This window comes from Rhipicephalus microplus, chromosome 7 (genome assembly GCF_043290135.1).
Source record: "Rhipicephalus microplus isolate Deutch F79 chromosome 7, USDA_Rmic, whole genome shotgun sequence".
In the NCBI taxonomy this organism is placed as follows: domain Eukaryota; kingdom Metazoa; phylum Arthropoda; class Arachnida; order Ixodida; family Ixodidae; genus Rhipicephalus; species Rhipicephalus microplus.
Window position 1 is genome coordinate 72,487,575 of NC_134706.1, and position 23,466 is coordinate 72,511,040.

The following is a 23,466-nucleotide window of genomic DNA, read 5'->3' on the forward strand; positions in this document are numbered from 1 at the left end:
AGTTTGTACTGCAACTGTCAGTTTCGGCGCTTGAGTGTTTAAGGAAGATTTTACAGTTCTTATTTCTATTCATGACGTTATCCTGGGGATAGACTTTTTGAAAGAATGTGGAGCCACTGTGGATTGCGCAGCGGGCCAAGTTTTACTGTCTGGTTTTTGTGAAGAGCCCACGCGATGCCAACAGACTATCGCAGTTGTTGATGACATAGTTTTACTGGCACAATCGATAGTTCAAGTGCCTGTGGATTTTTATGGTATCACAGCGGATAACGTTGACGTTATAGTTTACCCAATCCAGCTGAACTGTGCCAAGAAGGATGTGGTTGTGCCGCACTGCATGATTTCTGAAAGTTGTGGCAAAACCTTGGTAAGGGTGGTCAACTCCTCTTTCGAGCAGATTGTACTGCCTGGTGGAATGAGGCTGGCTGTGTTTGAGTTCGACGTCAGGAGCAACGTTAGCATTGCAGTCATTAGCGACGACAGAAAAAAGGAAAATGTGTCTGATTTGGCTTGTCCTAGTGATGACATACTAATGAATATGGTGAATAGGTCGCTATTGCCAGAGAAGAGACAAGCGTTAGTTCGGATCCTCTCCAACCATGCATCCGTTTTTTTGTTTCGCACTCAATGGCCGTAGATTTTCTGCACCACCTTCACGCACTCGTCATGTGATTGATACTGGTTCCGCCCATCCCATTCGTCAGAGACAATACAGAGTATTTCCATATGAGCGTAATGCTATAGCTGAGCAGGTGGAAGAAATGCTGTCTAAGAAAGTTATACAAGAGTCGTCTAGCCCCTGGGCAGCCCCACTTATACTCTAAAAAAGATGGATGGGTCTTGGAGATTCTGTGTAGATTACCGACGGCTCAACTCAGTTACAAAAAAAGACGTATATCTGCTGCCACGCATCGACAACGTTATCGATTGTTTGCACTCTGCTTCGTACATTTCTTCCGTAGGCATAAGATCGGGATATTGGCAAATCGCCATGCACTCTGCCGATAAAAAAAACGGCTCTTATAACTCCAGATGGTTTATTTGAATTTACCATCATGCCATTTGGTCTATGTAACGCTCCACTCACGTTTGAGCGCTTTATGGACACAGTTCTTCGTGGCTTAAAGTGAAAACTATGTTTTTGCTATCTTGATGACGTTGTAATCTTTGACCGCACGTGTGAAAAACACAATCGTTGACTTGATGTCGCTCTCACGTGCCTTGAGAAAGCAGCATTTACCTTGAATTCGAAAAAGTGCCATTTTGATGATAGTGAAATTATAGTTCTTGGCCAACTCGTAGGCAAACACGGCCTTCGGCCTGATCCCCACAAAATCGCCGTGGTCAGCACTTTCCCTGAACCACGCTCACTACGAGAACTCAGAAGCTTCCTGGGCCTGTGTTCGTATTTACGGCGCTTTGTTTCTAGCTTTGCCGATGTTGCTGATCCTCTTACTCATCTGCTCAAGAAAGACGTACCCTTGAAGTGGACGAAAGAATGGGAGTCATCGTTTTCGCAGCTGAAGCTTCTACTCACTTCTGGGCCTATTCTTCGTCATTTCGACTCATCAGCTCCCAACTGAGGCTCACAGTGACGCATAGATCGTTCACAGAGACGCATAGTGATTTATATATCATCGATTTATGTATTGATGCGGGACTTTCGTTGAAGTGGGGTAGACGAAAAAGAAGCGAGTGTGTTCTGTGCCAGGCCTGACAGCTGCAACCATCTATCATCCCGCCTGTACAATAAACCTCTCTCACCCGTAACAATATATATGAAAATGCAAGAAAAAAAAGAAAAGAATGCGGCAAGCAGAATCGTATTTGGTCCTCTCAATCTTGAGTGCGAGGCGTTAGCCATTCATCCACCGAGGAGCACGTCTTCCCGAGGGCAAGCTATTTCAGAGGGCAAACCCTTCAGAGGGCAAGCTACTTGTATCTACCTTTTACCACTGGTGCCGGACCTCTCAGAGGTGAACTATTGTGTTTTCGGCATTAGCAGCAAGATGGCGCAATTTGCGCGCGTCGAAGGGGTAGACACGGTATGCAGTGCGTGTGGAGAGGAAGAAGAAACTGCCGAACAATTGATAATGTTCTGTAAAGGGCTTCACCCTGTAGTTCAGGTTGATGGCGCTGAGTTTTTCAAAGCACTGAGATTTAGGGGCAGTGAGGGCAAAATGGACTTTAAGCGGGTAGAAATAACTAGAAGGAGGTGATCTCATTGGTGACTAAAGTCAAGGCACGAGTGAAAATTGAACGCCTCGCTGCAAAGTACGAATCTTCAACCTCCCTATTTAAGGAAAAAGAAATAAATCTAGTTTTTGGTTTATTCATTAAGTATTACAGCTTGGTGGCGCTAGCCACCGCCCGGTCTAAAGGGTACAGCCATATCCATCCATCCAGCCAGCCAGCGACATCGCACGATGGCGCGCGCTCTGATCTCTCACGCGTACTTTGCGCCGCTTAGAGGAGGAGAGCAACGGTCCATCGCGAGCCCTTATCTCGCGGTGGGGAGGAGTGGAGGACCGTATGTCTTGGCTGGCCTAGGACGTTATCTGGAATGATTCAGTTGTAGTTACCAGTCGCAAAAAGATGACTGCTGTCATTGCCGTCTCCGCTTGCGTAAAGCGCGCGCTTTTCAGACACAGAGAAATAACAGCTGAAATGCTTATTCGCGTGCATCTGTAGCTATCAGTACGTTGCGTGCGTCATTTGTGCGTGAGAAAAGTGAGGCATGCTTAGATGTGCTATCCATTTTTCGCGTGACCTTCAAATTCGTTGCTATCAGGTTCGATCGTTACTTTGCCTTTGTGGCAACACTCTGACTTCAAAAAAATTGTGATCAATCATAATTTCTGATACCACAAATAACAGTCGTTGGTGTTGTTACATGCACCTTGCTTAGTAGTTAGTGACAGCGACACAGGTTCTACAAAAACCTTTGCTAATATGAAAATGTGCGTTGAAATCAACGTTTTCGTATGTCATAGATGTACAAAAATAGGCACATGACCTGGCATGGAGCGGAAACACGGAGGGATAAAATCCGTTTCACGTCCAGTCAGCATCCCCTCTACGCGCTCACTGTCGATATGCCACCCGGAACCCACGATGAGCATCACGTCACCACTCTCACCTGTTTTCGCACAAGCGACAATAACACCTCGCAGCCAGAGCCTGTGCGCGTTCGCCCAAATGCGGACATGCTTCATTACTGGACACCGCAAACGGCCAGGAGGCAGTTGTCAGTGAACTGCCTTGCCGTGTGCGTATGTGTGGGGTGTGTGGTCCGCTGAGGCCAGGATTTATCTCACCAGCTAGGAAGTGTTCTTAGAAGTTTGCGTGTAGATAGTTGCGTTGTTCTACTGATCATTTTAAAGCTTCGGTAATACGTTAATAAGTTGTTTTTTGAGTTAACCCGAAGTCGACGCGTGGCCCGGTTCATTGGAGTGGACGAAGAACCCCACACTCTTCAGCATCTGCTTTCACACGTAAGGAACTCATCGTATGATGCACTGGCATTTACTGAATAGGATTCTCATTCCGAAGTCAGTCAGTCAGCCTGTCAAAGAACTTCATTTGGTCCTGTAAAGACGAGAATGCCCTCGTCCGGGGGTACCATCTGGGGGCCCCTCTCTCGATGGCCACGTCCAGAAAAAGGGCTGTCCAGAAGGGCTGTCCAGAAAAGACGTCCAGAAAAAGCGTTTTCACGAAATAAAAAAATGTAGATTGCCGCTTGATAACGGCGAGGGAGAGAGTCATGATTGTGGGCGTATTTGAAGTGATCGGTAGAGGCGCTCTTTCATGCGTCGGTTTCAGTGACGCCTGCTAATTTAGCCATATTTCATCGCCCAGGGGTGATTATACCAGCGGTCACCTTTCAAAAATTACAAAGTGGCTAAGGACTGAATATTCACTGCTAGGACTAGAATTCGCCCATATGAGACTCGACCGCTTATTTTCCATAGTTGTAAAGATATCCAGGGTTTTTTATATACTCTTGGCTGTAAGTGCTGTTTGTACGCATTTGAAGATGCCATCTGCCACATTAAACTAAACGCCGAAGTGCCTCTTTATGTTATTTTTCAATAGTAGTAAAGGAATTTTTTTTACACTCTGTGAACTTGCTTCGATGACAACAGGCGTCACGTCGAGTTAACGTGAATTGTGTTCAAATACCATCCACTTACTTTGATTTATGTAGTAATGTCCAGGGCTACCATTCTGGCGAGCAGCAGTGCTACATAACAGCTTACCGCCTCTGGTAATGTTAATAACGGTGTTGCTCTCGGCATTGTTACGGAGCTGAAAACAGCTTGTTATATAAAACATATGCAACTGTTCAGCATATGCCTGTGCATAGAAAATTTCTAAATGACCTCGACGCAGCTTCGTAACACTTCACTGAGTGGAAAATCACGAACAGTCACTTTTGCTTTCGATGCTTCTCATAACAATGATTTGAACATTGGACCTGCGACTTTTTATTTTTGAACTGAAAGAAACAATAGTGTATGCGTATTGGCCTGTGTGTTTTTGCCTTTTATAATTGTCTTTCTTCTATAAACGAGGATACTTATGACTCTCAGGACGGCCCAGTGCACTCAACTGCTCTATATCTAGCTTTCAAGTTGTTTCATTCGAATTCTTTTCCGCGTGCGTTCATTATTGTGTGGGCTCCAATGGACCTCCTTGTTTAGTAGCTGCCGAGAGCGGCAAACCTCCAATTGCTGCAGTGCGCAGGGCCATGAGGAAGGAGGTAACCTTGCTTTCCTGTACTCTGCTGTTTAGAATGCGAAAGGTGAAACACGATGCAATATGCCCAGAAGTTGTGCGGTGTGTGCCCCCGAAGATCGAATGAATAGTAAGTTTGAGTTGAGGTGACATAGCAAGCAATAATATCTACGCATTTTTTGTGGAAAGCCAATGTATTCGCCAGGTATATTAGTTTGCGGATGAAAACGTTTTCCTGGGATGTTTCACAAGCGTACATACGTTATTTTACAGCGTTGGCTCCTGATATGTTTCATTGTTAGACGAAGTAGGTATTGTACAACAAAGGTGGCCAAAAGTGAACACGAGAAATGAAACTGCATAAAATGCCTCCAGCGTTTGTAAGCGCGTTAGAATGGTTCGTTCCCATCTTTCTAGCCTCATAAGCCTTGTCTGAGATTTACAACACTCTAAATGCCATTTTCTACCTAAGTTATTGCTTCGAATTTCGAAATAATTTCAACCCTTTTCTTATTACGCAAGCCATGAAAAACCTAAAACTTCTCTTACATAGTGTAAAAGGTAGCCACATGCCTTTCGTGTCATCGTGTTACAGTGCTTGGGGAAATCCTGGCTGCGATTAGATATATTCTCCTCTATATGAGTCACGGGTTGGTCAGCCCCAAAAAAGAAATATTAAGTGGAGAGCAAATATGTACACCTCGCAACCCGAGCCATTAACTGAGCTGTAGGAGTTCGTCTGAAAGAAAACGTTATTGTTCGCAGATTTGAGCCGTCAGCGTTTTCTGGTGGCACTGCTACAGAATTTGAAACACAATCCATAAGATAGCCATAAACAAAAAGGCCGAGTGTCAACCAATGTGTGCATCTAGTGCTGGCAATACCTGTCCTTCATGTTCTATTGTTCGCATCCTGTTATTTGTCTCGCGGGAGCGAATCACGTCTGCGGCGGCTACATTTTTGATGGAGATTAGAATGCTCTAGGCACGTGTCCTCAAATTTGGGTGCACATTCAAGAACCCTAGATGGTAGAAATTTTCGGAGCTCTCCGCTGCGGCGTCTCTTATAATCATATGGAGGTTTCGGAACGGTAAACCCCACATATCATCAACCTGAGATTTCTTGGAGCGTATAAGTGGCAATGACCACTTCTAGATTTGTAACAGTAGCTAACTTCAACTAAATTGGAAATGAATACTGGAAGAGCCGTTCCATACTATCAATAAAAGTGACAAAGTATTTGTTAAATCTACTTTGCAACATTTACCAGGTAATGCCGCCGGAAATTTATTATTTCCACAATATGTAAACTGTAGTGCCAAAATTCTGGCTCTTGATGCGGCGGTTGCGTTCCTACGTGCTGCAAGCTTGAACACCTTAAATGAGGGCATTAAAAATAACTTGGGTAAGAGTAATGCTGCATTATTAATGAATGAATGAATGAATGAATGAATCGACAGATTTTATTCCTGGAGAGATACAGAAAAACAGTTATCAGTGTATAACTAGCCCAATTGCACAATCTACTTTTGCTTTTATAATGAAAGCAGCCACTAGAGGAACCCAAGACGCTACATCCTTAGCGTAGTGGTGGTGCATCTGGGAAAGTGATACCCATACTGCAAACTCACCCAGCTCTCTCTACTAAAAGAGTGCGGTACTCGCTTCTGGTTCTGCATATCAGTACGAATCCTTCGGCATGAAAATGAAGGAAAGTTTCCTTAGGCGCTATGCTTTCAGCAAGACCTCTATAGTTGCATGTGGCATTAAATCACAATAGCTTCCGTTTGTGCATCTCTTCTGGCTCCAATTTATTCTAATGTTGGACTGGTTTGCTATATGATGATCACAGATAATATGCTATAGAAATTCCTTCAAAATAAATTCAGTGAAAACATTGATAGGAGCACTCGTGCTCCTCGGGCACTTTCTAGAACTTACGTAGGAGAAGCAAATGTGTAGGCTGTCTGGGGAGCTTTACTATCCAGCCAAAACCCACGTGCCATGCGCATATTTCAGTTTTAGTGAACGCATAGCCATCTAAGAAGTTTTTTTACGACATGAGATGTACACTAAAATAGCTTTTATTTCTCAAATTTCGGGCAACTTTCTGGGTACTGGGTGTAGACTGGATCTTTGCAAACTGTGTAAAAATAACTCAATGTAGTTTGGTCCACACTATCTACATGATCGTACTTCGCCCAAATAGAACACAGCGGTCGTTCTGTAAAAAAAGTAAATCAATGTTTATGTACCATGCAATGTGGAATACGTAAAAAATGACCACGTACACGCGCGCCCATCTTCTTTAACCTGAACGCGTGAGCATCGACCGCTGAGCTGATCAGCGCCACAGGGCGGAGGGCGGCGTTCAAATGCATGAGAATATGCGCATGCGCACTTTGAGCAGTTCTTGGCAGCTGTCGTCTGCGAGACTTTTCCGGGAACCGGAAACCACGTCCGCTTCTTATGAGCACCGCTGTGGTCAATCTTTTTTTAAAGACGATAGTTTTTGGGGGGACTTTCGACGCAAAAATTTTAATCTTTTTGTCTGTCGGTCTGCCTGTCTCTCTGTGCATTTGTCTGTTGGTCCACTCTTACCGGCATCGAGGACTTGAAGCGGCCGACCCATCCGCAGTGACCACTAATGTTGCTCAAGGTTGAGCGTTCAAGCTTGTGCAATTGTCAATTAAAAAGCAATAATTGCGCATGTTTGGGGCACCATAACAACACGCATATATTCTGCATATGCATTTCTTACCTGAAAACGCATACATAAGTAATTTTAAGGACCGTAGCGCTTATCGCACTGCGCTTACCATGCAACGGCTGCACGGAACGGGGAGTGTTTAGAACGCTTTGCTAAGACGAGATGGTCATGGCACCTAACCGTCGCCTCGCGTTCTACACCTTGTCACCTCTGAGACGGGCGGGTACGGCCACACGCTTTATTTTCCAAAAGAAACTGCCAGATGGTGCTCAAGTCTCACGTGTGACATGACTTGACGCGCTCCTTCACCTCCGCTGCACGCTCGAGGCCCTCTAACACAGCGCCTCCGGAATATCACTCACCGATCTTCTTCGCAGAACATCAAATAAATGTTTTGTTCACTTTCTCCACACGCAAGACTATCGTCTTTTGATGACATTGGCAGAATACATGCAGATACGGGGCCAATTTGTTTTTCTGTGCTTCACGCAGCGCTTTTCTGAGGCATGAAGATATGCAAGCCGAGCTTATTATAGAAACGACTGTCTTCTAAAGAGCGACGTTCCCTTCTTCTGTATGCTGCAAGACGTGAGCTCATAAGCGAAGTATTCTGATCAGACAACGTTGGTATATCGCAATTCCGGGTTATAACACCCTTCACCTGCCTTCTAGAGAATGTGGTTTGCGTACTAATAATGATGTCAGCTCGAGTCTCTAATGAAAGGCGAGTAGCGGCAATACGGATGTCGTTCAGTGGAACAACCGATAGAAATATCCAGAGGGTTTGTGGCTTGCATCTAGCTACTATAAGTAAAATAATTTGTGCGTTTAGAGATGAAGGGCGCATATTTTATGCGAGAAGAGATTGCATGAGGAAGACTACAGCAAAAGATGATGCTGTCTAGGTCCAAGTAGCCAAGGCTAACTCATTCATGACTACTGGACAGATTAGAGGTGTGGTTGGCCTGGATGTCAGCGAAGAGTTGGTCAGAAAACGGGCCTTAGAAGGTGGTCTTCAAACTCGATGTGCTGCCCCAAGGCCGCTTCTTTCAGACGCAGCACGCACAAAAAGACTGCCTTTTGCCCAGGCTCATCTTCACTGGACGGTAGATGAATGAAGAAATGTCATTTTCACTGACGAGCCTACAACCTGCACGCAGTTGGATTAGCACCGCAGAGTAAGAGACGTGGCCTGACGAGGTTCGTTTCTTCCTATCGTATATATAAGTGGTAAGTTTCTGGTCGTTTCCGCTTTCACAGAATTATTACTGGAAATCTTTTTCGTTATTGCTATTTTCACAGTAAGTTCGCAATAGAAATTATCGCACTTTAAAATTTACTGATTGTTACCAACGTTTGGTTTACCAACGTTGTACCAACCCAATACGTTCAGAGAGAGCAAGAGCCAGTGGACGTAGAAGTGTCACCGTTTTGAGAGCAGAAACGAAATAAGACCTTGGGCCACTACACCAAAAAGAGGGCCGATTTGGTGCGGATTCCTGCTTAAGCATCATATAACACGAGCTCCTGCCTCATGTATTTGATGGTCCTTTCGCTGGTGGCTGTTCGATATTGCGTCCCCCGTGCACACGTCTCGGGCTGCCCAAAACCTCCTAGAAGAACTCTGCGCCATAGTTGCTGACTCGCCACACTGGGATTGGATATGAATAATAAATTTTAGCGAACTTCGGCGACATTGAGCGTATCTATCTATCTATCTATCTATCTATCTATCTATCTATCTATCTATCTATCTATCTATCTATCTATCTATCTATCTAGCCGCTTACATTTGTGTGCTCTCGTGATCACCCCACTAAGTTGGCGTAAACCAGAATTAGCATGGGAGGGTAAGATGGTTTGACGCATAATATGACGCGCTGGTCAAGACATGAATAATGTCACAATGCCGTCACGTACGTCGTCAAACACTTCCCGCAAGGCAGTGGCACATACCCACGGATGTATACTGTATCTCGCACTTTGATACACACTGTATCTCGCATTGTAATATTGAACAGCATTTCCACGACAAAGACGCACTGTGCACGGCTTACACTCTTTCACAAAAATTTTACAACCACTCTGTTCGAAAATACCGACGAACTATATACATTTGCAGGCAATTGCACACAGACCGTTCAAGTTGCCACGCCACCTATTTAGGCTGGCGACTTCATTTGTAGCTCCATGGTGATGAATGCTCTTACATATCCATAATAGTGCGTTATAACTTTATTAGTGCCCTGTCTTTTATCTTGACAGCAAAATTTGTCACAATGCATTTTATATCCTTAATGCAACAAGCGACCACCGCAGCTGCCACCTACGACATTGGCGTTAGCAGCGAAGTGCTGCAATTACCATTCCACTGAGACAAGCGATGCAGTCTATATGGTTGTTGGGCACACTTAAAAGCAAAATACACAACATGCACAACCCGCAATACAACTTTTCACTGCAGTTTAACCAAAGAACAGCCGAACAGCTCATGCGAGAACAGTCATTTAACTGGCCGAATTTTAACACTTGGGGAATTTGGGGCGGAAACACAACACATTTTACATCTCGGCTTGTGAACATTGTTACAATGTCTTGTGTTTACGTTGATAATGAGTATAAGAGGCGCTTACTCTCTATGCTCTCTATCAGTTCAGTCAGCAGCATTTCATTCCAAGTCTGATGAAATATCAGATACTGTTTCTTCGCACCAGTCTTCCTTCTCAGCTTACCTGCGCAATGTTATACAAGATATCCACAGACTCATTACCACTTGTATCAACGGGTGTCATGTGTGATCGACAGGCAAACATGGCAAAAAAGTATTACACCTATCACTGGAAGCACAATTCTTGTAAACACTGGCCGTGATTGGTCGAGTATTTTATCCGGTAGCACGCGTACAAAACTCCGCACGCGTACAAAGATATCTATTGCCTAATTGAGGCAATGACATATGTGCATTATTTTTCTCAGCACAGTTGATATAATAAAAATATCATTGATTTACTTCGCTCAGATGCAGTGCACAGAAAAATATGAAAGTTTTCAAGACACAGCAGTGCAGCAGATCTCCCGCATTGTCAGAATCCAAGCCACGTGAATGCAGTAAGTAAGAAGATGTGTATGATGCATTGTATCATTTTGAGTAAAGATGACGAAGCGTATGATCTGTTTATCATTATTAAAAATTGGCACTTCTTAAAAAAACTTGTCATACAGGTCTACAACCTGCTATAACTGAGGGCCACCATATGGACTGACGTCACATTTGCTCGCACGGTAAAATAAAAATGTAGGTTTTATTTTAACTTTTCATATGAAAAACTTGCAACTTAGGTGCGAAAGCTCATAAACAGCAGAGGTCGATGATTCCGAAGAACAATCTATTATCGTATAAGTCGTTTTAGGCAATGAAAATTCCAGATTGCTTCTAGAATGCTGCAATGTTTTAGCTTGGTCACGCTAGGTTGTTTTACAGCGAAATCTGCATATACTGCTAGGAGAAACAAAAAAGAACTGCCCGGCAGCGGTGTCCCGAGCGGTATTTATGGGCAGCCCTATCATTTGTGGTATTCTTGGAGTCGTACCAAGCACGCGCGCCATTGGCTGCGTCGAGTAACGTGGTCCGTCTCGTCCCAGCCGTGGCACCGAGCACGCGCGGATAAGTTTCTCCTGATATCTTTCCCATAAGTATGCCACAGACAACTCTAGGAGAGCTCATAAGTGAAAACGTGAGAGAGCTCACATTCACAGGTTTGTTGGAACAGTCCTGGCGAAAAAAAATCGCAACATATCTCCGAAGTGAATGATGATAAGTGGGGCGAAGCTTCAGAGGGTGTTATCAGTAAGCTTTCAATAGTGCGTCCGTGCGTCTGTCTGTCTGTGTGACTGTCTGTCTGACTGTATGTCTGTCTGTCTGTCTGTCTCTGTCTGTCTCTGTCTGTCTGTGTGACTGTCTGTCCGTCTGTCTCTCTCTGTCTGTCTGTTTATCTGCCTGTCTGCCTGTCTGTCTGTTTGTCTGTCTGTCTGTCTGTCTGTCTGCCTCTGTCTGTCTGTCTGTCTGCCAGCCGGTCTATCTGCCAGCCGGTCTGTTTGTCTGTCTCTCTGTCTGTCTGTGTGTCTGTCTGTCTGTCTGTCTGTCTGTCCGCATCTGCTGAGTGAAGCATCGAGCTAGGCAGTCACGTAAGAGCTCGGAGGGACAGACCCGTGGCTTTAGGAGCTTCGCCCATAAAACAGTTCTGGCCGCAGCTATGTACTGACGATCCGGCAGCCTTCCGAGACGCGCTTATTCGCGAACGGGAATGCAAGCTTGAGTGGCGGGAGGTTCCTGCGAGCGACGGCGGCGAGTTTACCTGTGATGTCAGACAATTGAAACAACGCAACGCAAAACTATGAATGCGTTGTTCTTGAAAAAGAGAAAGATGCACCTTTTTTTCTGCCTATAGGTGACACGAGTCAGTCTATATGCCCTACTAGTGACGTTGCGGCGTTAACGTGATGATTGCGAGAGCGCCTTGGCTGGGCCGAACGCCCACTTTTGGCGGGAGCTGTGCAGCGACACTTTGGCTTCAGATGCCACGTCTGTGACCGCCTAAGATTCGGTAAGATAAACTGCGATTACCGCATTGCGATGCTGTCTCAGAAGTACGCTGCTATTTCCAAACGCCGTTTCACCTCACCTGTAAATAAACACAATCACGTACCCCTAACAGTTTGGTGGAAGGTGCAGTGTACATTACTCTGGACGACTCAGCTCTACGACTTTTTCGACGGAGCAGACACTTGGCAGACTTGCCACCGCAGCTACCAGACATAGAGGACGCGGGAGCAGGCCGTAACAACCTCACCGCTGCTGAGCAACACTCACCCGCCAGGGCAAGATGGCTGTGGCATGCCGGAACGTCAACCAAGAACCTTTTCGGGGCAGCCAGATGACGATGTTGAGAATCGGCTCAATCACTACCAAAGAGTGAATCGCAGCAACCGCTGGAGCACTGCTAAGCAGCTCGAGAGCGTGGTGTTTTTTCTCGTTTGGACCGCGTCTCTTCATTTGCACAACCATGAGAGTGCATTGACCACATGAGACATTTTTGTAGACAAGCTGAAGAGGTGCTTAGATGACTCTACTGCTAAGGTGAAGCTGGCGGAGCAAACGCTATCACGCAGAGCTTCGTTACCTGGTGAAACCGGTACCACCCAATTCGAGGCTGTCTTGAATCTTTGCGGTATCATGAGTGCGGCAGTGTCCGACGACGATAAGGTAGGTCATCTGCTCCAGGGAATCGTGGAAGACGTGTACAATTTTCTTATCACAGTGGAAGACCTACACACCTTTCAACTTAAGGAAACACTGCCGAGTGTTTAAAGCGGTAAAAAGGAGGAGAATGCTACCGAACTTTTGACGTCTTGACAATGTGCCCACGATCGCAAGTGTCAATTTGCCATTGCAGGATGACATCTCTTCTATTTTAAGACGAGTGGTTAAGGAAAAACTTGCTCAACTGTAAGCTGCGCACACCTTCGGTGTCTGCCATCATTGTGCATTCGACCAACGGCCCCGCGAACCACCGGTACCTCGGATGCGTCAGAGCAACCTTGAGCCTCGCCCGAATTACACCGATTGGTTCGAACGAAAGAGTGAATGGCCACTCGAAAACAAGGTAAGCAGGCAAGCTGCAATACGGCGATTTACTTCTCAGACGCAATCACCCAGCTTTTATCAACTAACGAGGTCTAGTTCGCCGGGGAATAGACACGGCAGCCGTACTTGCTACAACTGCGGACTACCTGAACACGTCGCTAGGTACTGCTACAGTCGCCAGCAGCGAGCTGCACGATTCAACGTGTACACTCCCTGTGTGCCTGCTGGCGAGTTTCGATCATTTCAGATCTCTTTACAACGGCAACACGCTGCACGTGCTGACTCACCTTGCACCGACCGCAGCGTTACCCCACCACCCAGACGCCAACAGCAATCTCCCTCCCCGCGTCGCAGCTCGGGGACGCCACCACCACTGGGAAACTAACTGATGCGACCCATGGGGGCGACGCCACAAAATTATCTTCCGCAAGACCACCTTGTGTTGTAATGGTTGAGAACAAAGTGAGTGTTTTTGTATACAGTGTTAGTACATGTTGCATTAATTGATACCAGTGCTGCAGTTTTCATAATGAGCATGTCTTTTAAAAATGGCCTTGGGGCGAAAGTAATGTTTGCTTGGAATCGAAGTGCTATGTTCCGTGGCGTAGGGGGAAACGTTGAGCCTTGTTGGTGTTTCTTCTGTTTTACTTTCTGTGTGAAACCAAACGTTTAAAGTTGAACTAACGGTGCTTGCACGTGTGACCCACGACGTCATTCTATGTATAGATTTCTTGCGTGAATGTGGTGCGAATCTGAATTGTGGTATTTATTTATTATTTATTCAGAATACTCCAAAGGGCCCTCTCACAGGAGGGTATTACAAAGGGGGGGGCTATAACACATACAGGTACATGAAATGATTATTATGACCAAGAAACACAGAAACTACACACTATACAGCTACTAAATAGATTAGAGTAAATATAAAGTCAATATTTTTACCGATAGTGGGGGGATTATTTTTCGTACCGTGTTGCCCCCGCCGTTGACGGAAGATACCGTTCATGACGGCTCGGACATGTTTACCGTATTCTCAAGACGTCTGCTTTGCCACAAATACTGCAATGTTTGTGCGCGTAAACCCTTCACGTTCTTGTGCGGGTTTTTTCTGCGGTTTAGCCGAGGCGAATTTCAGTAACGCACTTAAGATAAACATTATTGTGCCTCGTTGCCTCGTGCTCACCATCGATGGTTTTGCCAATTTGTAGACTGTAAACGTTTCCGCGCAGCCTATATCTCTGCTTGCAGGACTTAAATTTGCAAGCTTTGAAGAGCAAACTACTCTTACCATACGGTCACTTGACCTGCCGGCTGATGTACAGAAACCCCACGCTAATTTGTGCCGTGACTATTCTGCCAGCAGTGACCATATGATCAACAAGACACTTCCTTCAATTGAACGGTCTCTACTGCAGGAGGTGCCCGCAGGCTACGCTTCAGTCTTTCATTTCGCTCAAGACGAGACGTCTACCGTTACACCACCGTCTTCACGTACGCAACACCGCATCTATGCAGGCCAAGCACCACCAATACGCCAGAAGCCCTATCGCGTATCGCCTTCCGACAGGAAATTCATCGCTGAGCAAGTTGAAGACATGCTCAAGAAGGGCGTCACACAAGAATCGTGTAGTCCGTGGGCAGCTCCTGTCATCTAGTCAGAAAGAAGGATAACTCATGCAGATTCTGAGTAGACTATCGTCAACTAAATGCCATCACAAAAAAGACGTCTACCCTTTGCCACGTATAGATGACGCCGTGGACTGCTTGCATTCTGCCGCCTATTTTTCTTCTGTTGACTTACGTTCTGGGTATTGGCTGATTCCTATGTATCCGACAGATAAGGAGAAGGCGGCGTTCGTAACACCAGACGGTCTTTTTGAGTTGAACATTATGCCCTTCTGTTTGTGCAATGCTCCAGTGTCATTCATAAGATTTATGAATACAGTATTCCGTGGACTAAAATGGAAAATTTCCATGTGCTATTTAGATGACGTGATTATCTACGGCTTAGACTTTTAAAGAGCATAACCACTGCTTCTCACCTGTGGTTGAATGCTTACGCGAACCTGGTCTTGTTTAAACTCAGAGAAGTGCTATTTAGGAGAACCTGAAGTCATTGTAATAGGTATTCTCGTGAATAAAGAAGGCGTACGAACCACACCCACAGAAGATCGCAGCGGTTCGCAACATTGAGCAACCATGAACAGTGAGGACCTGCGAAGTTTTCTGCATCTGTGCTCAAACTTCCGCCGATTTATTAAGAACTTCGCACAACTTACCTCCCAACTGACGTACCTTTTTCATAAAGGCACACAGTACATGTGGGATGATAAATGTGAGGCTGCATTTTAGCAGCTGAGGTTTTTATTGATTTCAGGGTCAATCCTGAAAAATTTTGTTCTTAACGCTTTCACACAACTTCATACTGATGCTAGTGGGCTAGGTGTTGGTGCTGTGCTGATCCAGCTGGGCAACAGCCATCAGCCCATCGTAGTAAATGCCGGTCGGACACTGACCTGAGCAGAGAAGAACTACACCATCACCGAGCTCGGGAGCTCAGCAGTGGTCTTCGCCATTAAGAAGTTCCGACCGTATCTACATGGCCGCTTGTTCACAATAGTGACCGATCGCCAATCACTATGCTGGCTTGTGGGAGTTCGCGACTCGTCTGGCCGGCTGGCTTGTTGGACGTTGCGCCTCCAAGAGTACAGCTTTTTGTGAACCATAAGAGCGGACGATGTCACACGAATGCCGACTGCTTATCTCGGCTTCCTTCAGTACATCTAATGCTGACGGCAATGACATTAATGATTATTTAGTTTCTGTCTCGTCCGACGTACCAGATACCAGCCGCTTCAAACGTGAGCAACAACGCGACGCTACCCTGCAACCTTTGCTCGAAACTGCACATAACTCCTTCGACAAGCACTTTGCACTTTCAAATAGCTTGCTGTACAAGAAAAACTATTCAGCTGACGGCCTCCCGTTGCTTCTAGTGGAGCCGGAAAGCCTGCACTAGACCGTCTTTCGTTCTATGCACGATGACATAACATCTGGTCATCTCAGTTTCGCACGTACGCTACATCGACTACGTGAGAGGTTTTACTGGCCAAAAATTGTGGAAGACCACAAACCACAGTACGTCACCAGCTGCGCTATATGTCAGTGCCACAAGCAATCAATCACTCCTCCTTCAGGTTATTTGCAGCCCATTTCTCCCCCGACATTCCCTTTTAGAAAAGTCGGCATTGACTTGTCCGGACCCCTTCCTAAGACCCCACCTGGTCACAGATACGTTATATTGCGTGTGTATTATTTAACTCATTATACGAAAACGGACGCACTGACATCGGCCACAGCAGCCACTGTTTTCTCTTTTCTGTTACAATGGGCCATACTGAGTCACAGTGCACCACGAGATGTCATCAATGACCGTTAACAGCAATTTATCGCCGATGTGGTTGAAAAAAGTTTGCGCCTCTGTAGCTCCTCTTATCACCTCTCCACCGCTTTTCATCCGCAAACTAACGGTGTCACTGAGAGAACGAATCGAACTCCTACGGATGTGCTATCGATGTACGTTGATGCTGACCACAGTAACAGGGACACCGTCTTACCATTTGTTATTTACGCATATAACACCGCCAAGGATAAAGTTACTGGACATTCGCCCTTCTTTCTGCTTTACGCACGAAACCCACGGAGTTTTCTGGACACTCTATTACCTTTCTCGCATCAGGAAGATCTGTCCATAACTAAGATGTTGTGTCGTGCTGAAGAAGCACGTCAACTAGCGCGCCTTTGAACATTGTCTTCTCAAGAACACAGCCAGAGTCACTATGACGCCAAGCATATCCCCATAGAGTTTTCTCCTGGTGACTACGTTTGGCTGTGAGGGGTATCGTAGAAAAGGATTCTACCGGAAGTTTCTAGCAAACTATTCTGGCCCAATCATGATAGTCATTCGTCTCGGTGACAATAATTACGTTGTCGCCCGAGTCACAGATAACTAGCGTTCGCGCGTTACGCAAATCTTTTACGTAGCCCGTCTCGAACAGTACCACCATAGGCATATTTTACTTGCTCAGCGAGCTTCGCCTGCCGCCAGGGGAAGTGCAACGAAGATGCGTGAGCGTGCGCGGCGCGGAAGAAGAAGAAGGGTAGTGGTGCCGGCACTTGAACTGTGTGGTTTGGTGAACCGAGTTCGGCGTGTCTCAAAAGTACGCTGCTTTTTCTCAAAATACAATCAACCGTAACAATATGTTCTGGTATGTGCCTTGATGGCTTTGTAAATATTTGTCTCTGGATATATGAATATATATATATATATATATATATATATATATATATATATATATATATATATATATATATATATATATATATATATATATATTGCAATGAACGCGTTATTCGAAGGTCGTAGGTTCGATTCCTGCTCACGGCTGGTTATTTTTCACCCACTTTTCTTTCATCTGATTTACATTATATTTGTTCTAATAACTTTCCCTTTACATTCTTGGCATTATTGCCTGTTATATCTCAGTAATATTGTCTCAAAACACGGAAAATTGAGCCCTTAGATAGACACCTCTTTTTCTTATATATATATATATATATATATATATATATATATATATATATATATATATATATATATATATATATATATATATATATATTGCTGCAACAGCTTCGCCACGTTCAAGTAGCCCGCCACAATCATCGTGGCACCAGCACAAGCAAGACGCGGCGGGCATGCGCCACGCGTTCGTGCGCTCCGGCAACGAGGAAGAGGAAGATAGTTGGATCTGTGCCACTCGGCTACTCGGACTTGACGACCATAGTCTTCAGAATTGTGGGCAGAAGTTCACCCTAATAAAGACGCTTGTTTTTTTTAACCTGTCTGCCTTTCTGGTGGAGGTGCGGGGTATGAATTGAAGCCCCGCTAGCTCAAGACAGCGTAGCCCCGACGACCAGCGTATCAACCCCGTGGAAGTGACTCCTGTACACCAGAGGGAAAGTCATCGTCTTCGAGGTGACTCACCTGAGTTTGGTCCTCTTCACTTCACACCAAGGGGAATTGAAACGATGGATGCCACCACTATGGCTAGCCAGGTAACACCAGCACAAGTGTTCATTAGCCAACCGCACCAGCCGCCAGTATTCCACGGCAACTCGTACGAGGATGTTGAAGATTGGTTGGACCTGTTCGAGAGAGTGGCAAGCTTGAATGGATGGGACGAAAGACAGAAGCTCCGTCGCGTATACTTCGCCCTGGAAGATTTCGCAAAGCCATGGTTTGATAATCATGAAACCTCGTTGTCTACCTGGGAGGTATTTCGACGACAAGCGGTGGCTACGTTCGCGAACATAGACCGGAAAGAAAAGGCGGAGGCTCTCTTCAATTAAGGAACCAGCTCACGAACGAGAGTGCTGCTATGTACATCGAGGACATGGTCCGTCTGTTCAAGCGTGCGGATTACAACACGGCTGAGGATAAGAGGGTGCGCCATCTAATGTGCGGAGTGAAGCAAGAGCTGTTCGCCGTTCTCGTCCGCAACCCTCCAAGCACAGTTGCTGAGTTTTACTCGGAAGTGTCGGCCTTCGAAAAAAACACTGAAACAGCGAGCTCGGCAGTACAACTGGAATATTAACTGCGCATCTGCACAGGTATTCTCCGGAGGCGTGCGAAACGACCTTGAAGCCCTGCGAGAGCTCATTAGATCAGTTATTGGAGAAGAACTGAGCAGACTGCAAATGCCCCAAACTCCAACTGCACTAACTGTTGCGGACGTTGTTCATGACGAACTGAGGCAGGTGATACGAGAGCCAGAGCGTGAGCTGCAGCCGGTGCGACCTATCCGAACATACTCTGAGGTTGTCAGACAACCCACGGTACACAGCAATGCAGCAGTTGCGATGGCGACGAATACTCTCCCACCTGCGGCGCGCAGCGCACCTCGTCCACGGGAACCAACAGCTACCTATCTGCCCCCAGGAGCACGTAGCACACATCACTATGTGGAGTGTAGGCGCAGGAAAAGTGACGTCTGGCGTGATCACGCGCGCAGACCTCTGTGTTTTCATTGTGGGGAAGCGGGTCATCTGTACAAATTCTGTCCTTACCGACAGGCTGGATTAAGAGGCTTCCCGTCGTATGCACCGTGCCCCCGAAACGGCGAACGACCAGCGGAGATTGAGGAGTACTTGTCCACGCGCGAAATCTCGCCGCCTCTACGCCAACACCGGTCATGGTCACCATCGCCTATGCGCTAGCGGTCATCCAGCCCACGTGCACCTTCAAGCCAGCCTGGTCATCGCTCTCCAAGTCCACTCCCGGAAAACTGAAGCAAGCGACCTGTGGAGGTGAGGCCGCTGATAACGTCAGTTACGAAGATCCTCCAATATGGTTTGAGGGTGATGACGGTGTATTTCCGGTAGATGGGTGCAGCAACGAAAACGTTACTTCATATTTGCGGTTGAGAATAGAAGGATGGAAGCTGCATGCGTTAGTCGACACCGGTGCTGATTATTCAGTGAAAAGTCACGAGATGGTGAAAAAGCTAAACAAAGTTGTGACACAGTGGAGTGGATCGCAGATACGCACGGCAGGCGGTCACATTATTACGCCCCTTGGCAGATGCACTGCAAGACTTTAAATACGGGGCTTTATTTACGTGGCCGATTTCACTGTGCTGCAAGAATGTTCAAGGGAACTCATTATAGAAATGGATTTTTTGCGAGCTAATGGCGCCGTAATTAACCTGCGTAGGTCCAGCGTGTTGTTTTTGAATGAACGAGCTATACTTGTGGAGGAATCTGAGGAACGACGCCTAACTGCTCTACGCGTTGTTCATGATGACGTAACTGTGCCGCCACGCTGCAGTATAATGGTGCTCGTAGAAAGTGACGCATCGTACAACCGCGAAGACATAGCGGATACAAATGTAGGGCTATTTTTGAACAAAGGTGTCTGCGTAGCTAGGGGTCTTGTTCACTTGACGAATGACCGTGCAAATGTCCTACACACTAATTTCTCCAATGCACTTCAACACATCGCTCAAGCCACGGCTATTGCCTATTTACACGACTTCTGTATGGCGACTGAACTATGCAGTTTAACGATATCAACCACTCGGCCAGTGGCCTGCTACATCGACACATCCATGACCGTCAATCAGAGCCTTCCGGACAGTAAAAAAAAAACAGATTTACGCCTTGGTAAAAGAAATCTCTGATTGCTTTTCAAGTTCCTCGAAGGTCCAGCGCACGTCAATCACGATACACAGAATTATAACGCAAGATGACACGACGCCTATATGCCAGCATCCATATCAGGTGTCAAAGAAAGAACGAGAAATTATCAAGAAGCAAGTGGAGGAGATGCTTTCAGATGATGTCATCCAGCCTTCGAATAGTCCATGGGCGTCCCCCGTAGTGCTCGTTAAGAAGAAAGACAACACACTTAGATTCTGTGTCGACTACAGAAAACTAAACAATGTAACTAAACAAAATGTCTACCGCTTGTCACGTATCGACGATACACTAGATCGGTTGTGATTCGCAAAGTTTTTCTCCTCCTTAGATCTGAAAAGCGGATATTGGCAAATAGAGGTCGACGAGCGGGACCGTGAAAAAACGGCATTCGTAACACCACATGGCCTTTACGAATTCAAAGCGCTTCCATTCGGCCTCTGCTCCGCACCAGCGACGTTCCAGCGAATGATGGACACTGTCCTCACCGGATTGAAATGGCAGTCATGCCTAGTGTATTTGGATGACATGGTGGTATTCTCTGCAACGTTTGACAAACATCTAGAGTGACTACGCACAGTATTGGAAGCCATCCGGTTAGCAAAATTGACAATCAAACCCGAAAAATGCTACTTCGGCTTCGAAGAGCTGCGATTCCTTGGACATGTCATTAGTTCCGATGGTGTTTGTCCTGATCCCGAAAAGACAGCCGCTGTTCAGATGTTCCCTACACCCAGAGACACAAAGTCAGTGCGTCGATTTTTGGGTTTATGTGCCTACTATGGGCGATTTGTGGAAAACCTCTCAAAGATTGCGGAACCTCTTACAAAACTGACAAAAGACGACGTGTCCTTCACATGAGAAAGCGAACAACAGAAAGCTTTTGACGAATTAAAGAAACGACTACAGGGTTCACCAATACTTGCCCCTTTTTATGAGACAGCCGACACTGAAGTTCATACCGATGCCAGTAATGTCGGCCTCGGCGCCATCCTCGTCCAGTGGCAAAATGGTCAAGAGAGAGTGTTAGCCTATGCCAGCCGCGAACTATCAAAAGCTGAGGCAAACTACAATGCACCTGAAAATTAGTGCCTCGCAATCATTATCAAACCTTTATGGTAGAGCGTTCAGAGATGTCAGTGACCACCGTGCTCTATGCTGGCTGGCAAATCTCAAGAACCCGTCAGGTCTACTAGCATGATGGAGCCTTAGGCTGCAGAAGTATGACATTACGATCGTGTAAACATCTGGAGAGAAACACAGCGATGCCGACTGCCTGTCATGCTCTCCCGTCGATCCAAGTGTACCTGAAGAGGAAGACTTCCCGTTTCTAGGCGTTGTCGACGCATCCGAAATCGCTCAACTACAACGAGATGACCCGGATTTGCTGGCGCTTATACAACTCCTGCAGGGTCTCGACGTTCAAGTCCCTCGCATATTCTCCAGAGGGCTCTCCGCGTTTTGCATTCGAGGATGTGTCCTTTACAGGAGGAACTTCGAACCTAATAGTGAAACGTTTTTACTAGTCGTGCCAACAGCCATGCGAGAGGAAATTCTGCACGCATGCCACGATGAGCCAACATCCGGACACATGGGTGTGAGCCGAACATCCGCCAGGATTCGCCTGAAATACTATTGGCCTAAGGTGCTCGCATCAGTGCAGCGCTACGTGAAAACTTGTCGTCAATGTCAACGGCGCCAAACTCCACCCGTAAAACCAGCCGGCCTTTTCCAGCCAATAGACCCTCCAGATGCCCCATTCCAACAAGTCGGCATAGACTTCCTAGGACCTTTCCCGGCATCGTGTGCAGGCAAGAAATGGATAGTCGTAGCCACAGACTATCTGACCCGTTATGCTGAGACTGACTCTCTGTACAGTGCGACAGCTGCCGAAGTCGCCAAGTTCTTTGTGAGCAACATAGTGCTGAGACATGGTGCGCCCATCGTCGTTATTACGGATCGGGGCACCGCATTTACTGCAGACCTAATGCAATGCCTGATGCGCATGAGAAATACCGATCGCAGAAGAACAACGGCGTATCACCCTCAGTCAAATGGCTTAACCGAACCCCTCAACAGAACTCTGACCGACATGCTATCAATGTATGTTGATGTTGAACATAAACAGTGGGATGAAATATTACCCTACGTAACATTCGCATATAATACAGCCGTTCAAGAAACAACCCACGTTGCCCCTTTCGAACTAGTATTCGGCCGAAGAGTGACCACCCCGCTGGATGCTACGTTACCACTACAGGACGAAAGCAGCTATCCACCTGACTTGACGACTTCTTACAAAGAACCGAAGAAGCACGGCAATTGGCAAGATACATAATACGCCACCAACAGCACGTCGATTCTAGTCGGTACAAGCGACGCAGTGAGGCACTTTATCATCCCGGTGGCAAAATGTGGATATGGATACCAAGGCGCCGCCGCGGACTCTCTCAAAAGCTTCTTTGCCGATACTTCAGCCCTTATGACGTACTCAACCGTATCTGCAACGTCACTTATGAAGTCAGATCCGCTGGACACGTGAGTTCAAGACGCCGCAATCCCACGGAAGTGGTACACGTAGTCCGCATGAAGCCCTATCATGACAGATCGTAGAAAAACGAGTGAGAGTGCGCATGTATCTTTTAACTGTCTTAAGTATCGGGACAATGCGTTTGAGGAGGAAGGTAACGCTGCGACACGTTCGCCACGTTCAAGTAGAGCGCCACAATCATCGTGGCACCAGCAAGACCCGGCTGGCATGCGCCACGCATTCGTGCACTCCGGCAACGAGGAAGAGGAAGATAGTTGGATCTGTGCCGCTCGGCTACTCGAACTTGATGACCCTAGTCTTTAGAATCATGGGCACAAGTTCGCCCTAATAAAGACGCTTGTTTTTTAACCTGTCTGCCTCAGCGTCGCTACAATATATATGTATATATATATATATATATATATATATATATATATATATATATATATATAGGCGAGAGATAAATCCAATGGTTCCGGTAGGAAATGCAGTCGAAAAAAGGAAGACGACAAACGTACGAAACGCAGTTTTTACTAACGTTTCGGCAGGTGGGCCTGCCTTCGTCGGAGTCAAGTTCGGCAGGTGACG

The 23,466-nt window shown here is 46.3% G+C and overlaps 1 protein-coding gene across 3 annotated transcripts in view; it reads right to left on the reverse strand.

The window, feature by feature from the left end:
• Positions 1-6,805: 6,805 nt before the first annotated feature.
• The window catches only part of LOC119179630 (japanin-like-RA1), a 113,061-nt gene continuing 96,400 nt past the window's right edge, over positions 6,806-23,466 (reverse strand). The window contains exons 6-7 of one of the 3 annotated variants that reach the window (XM_075868180.1): positions 10,081-10,179; positions 6,806-6,961 (exon numbers count right to left, since the gene is read on the reverse strand). In XM_075868180.1, coding sequence (XP_075724295.1) covers positions 6,822-6,961; positions 10,081-10,179 — 239 coding nt within the window. In that variant the 3' untranslated portion in view covers positions 6,806-6,821. Of the gene's footprint in view, positions 6,962-9,675; positions 10,180-23,466 lie in introns of those variants that run through there. The other 2 variants (XR_012884691.1, XM_075868181.1) reach the window with 2 other exon arrangements.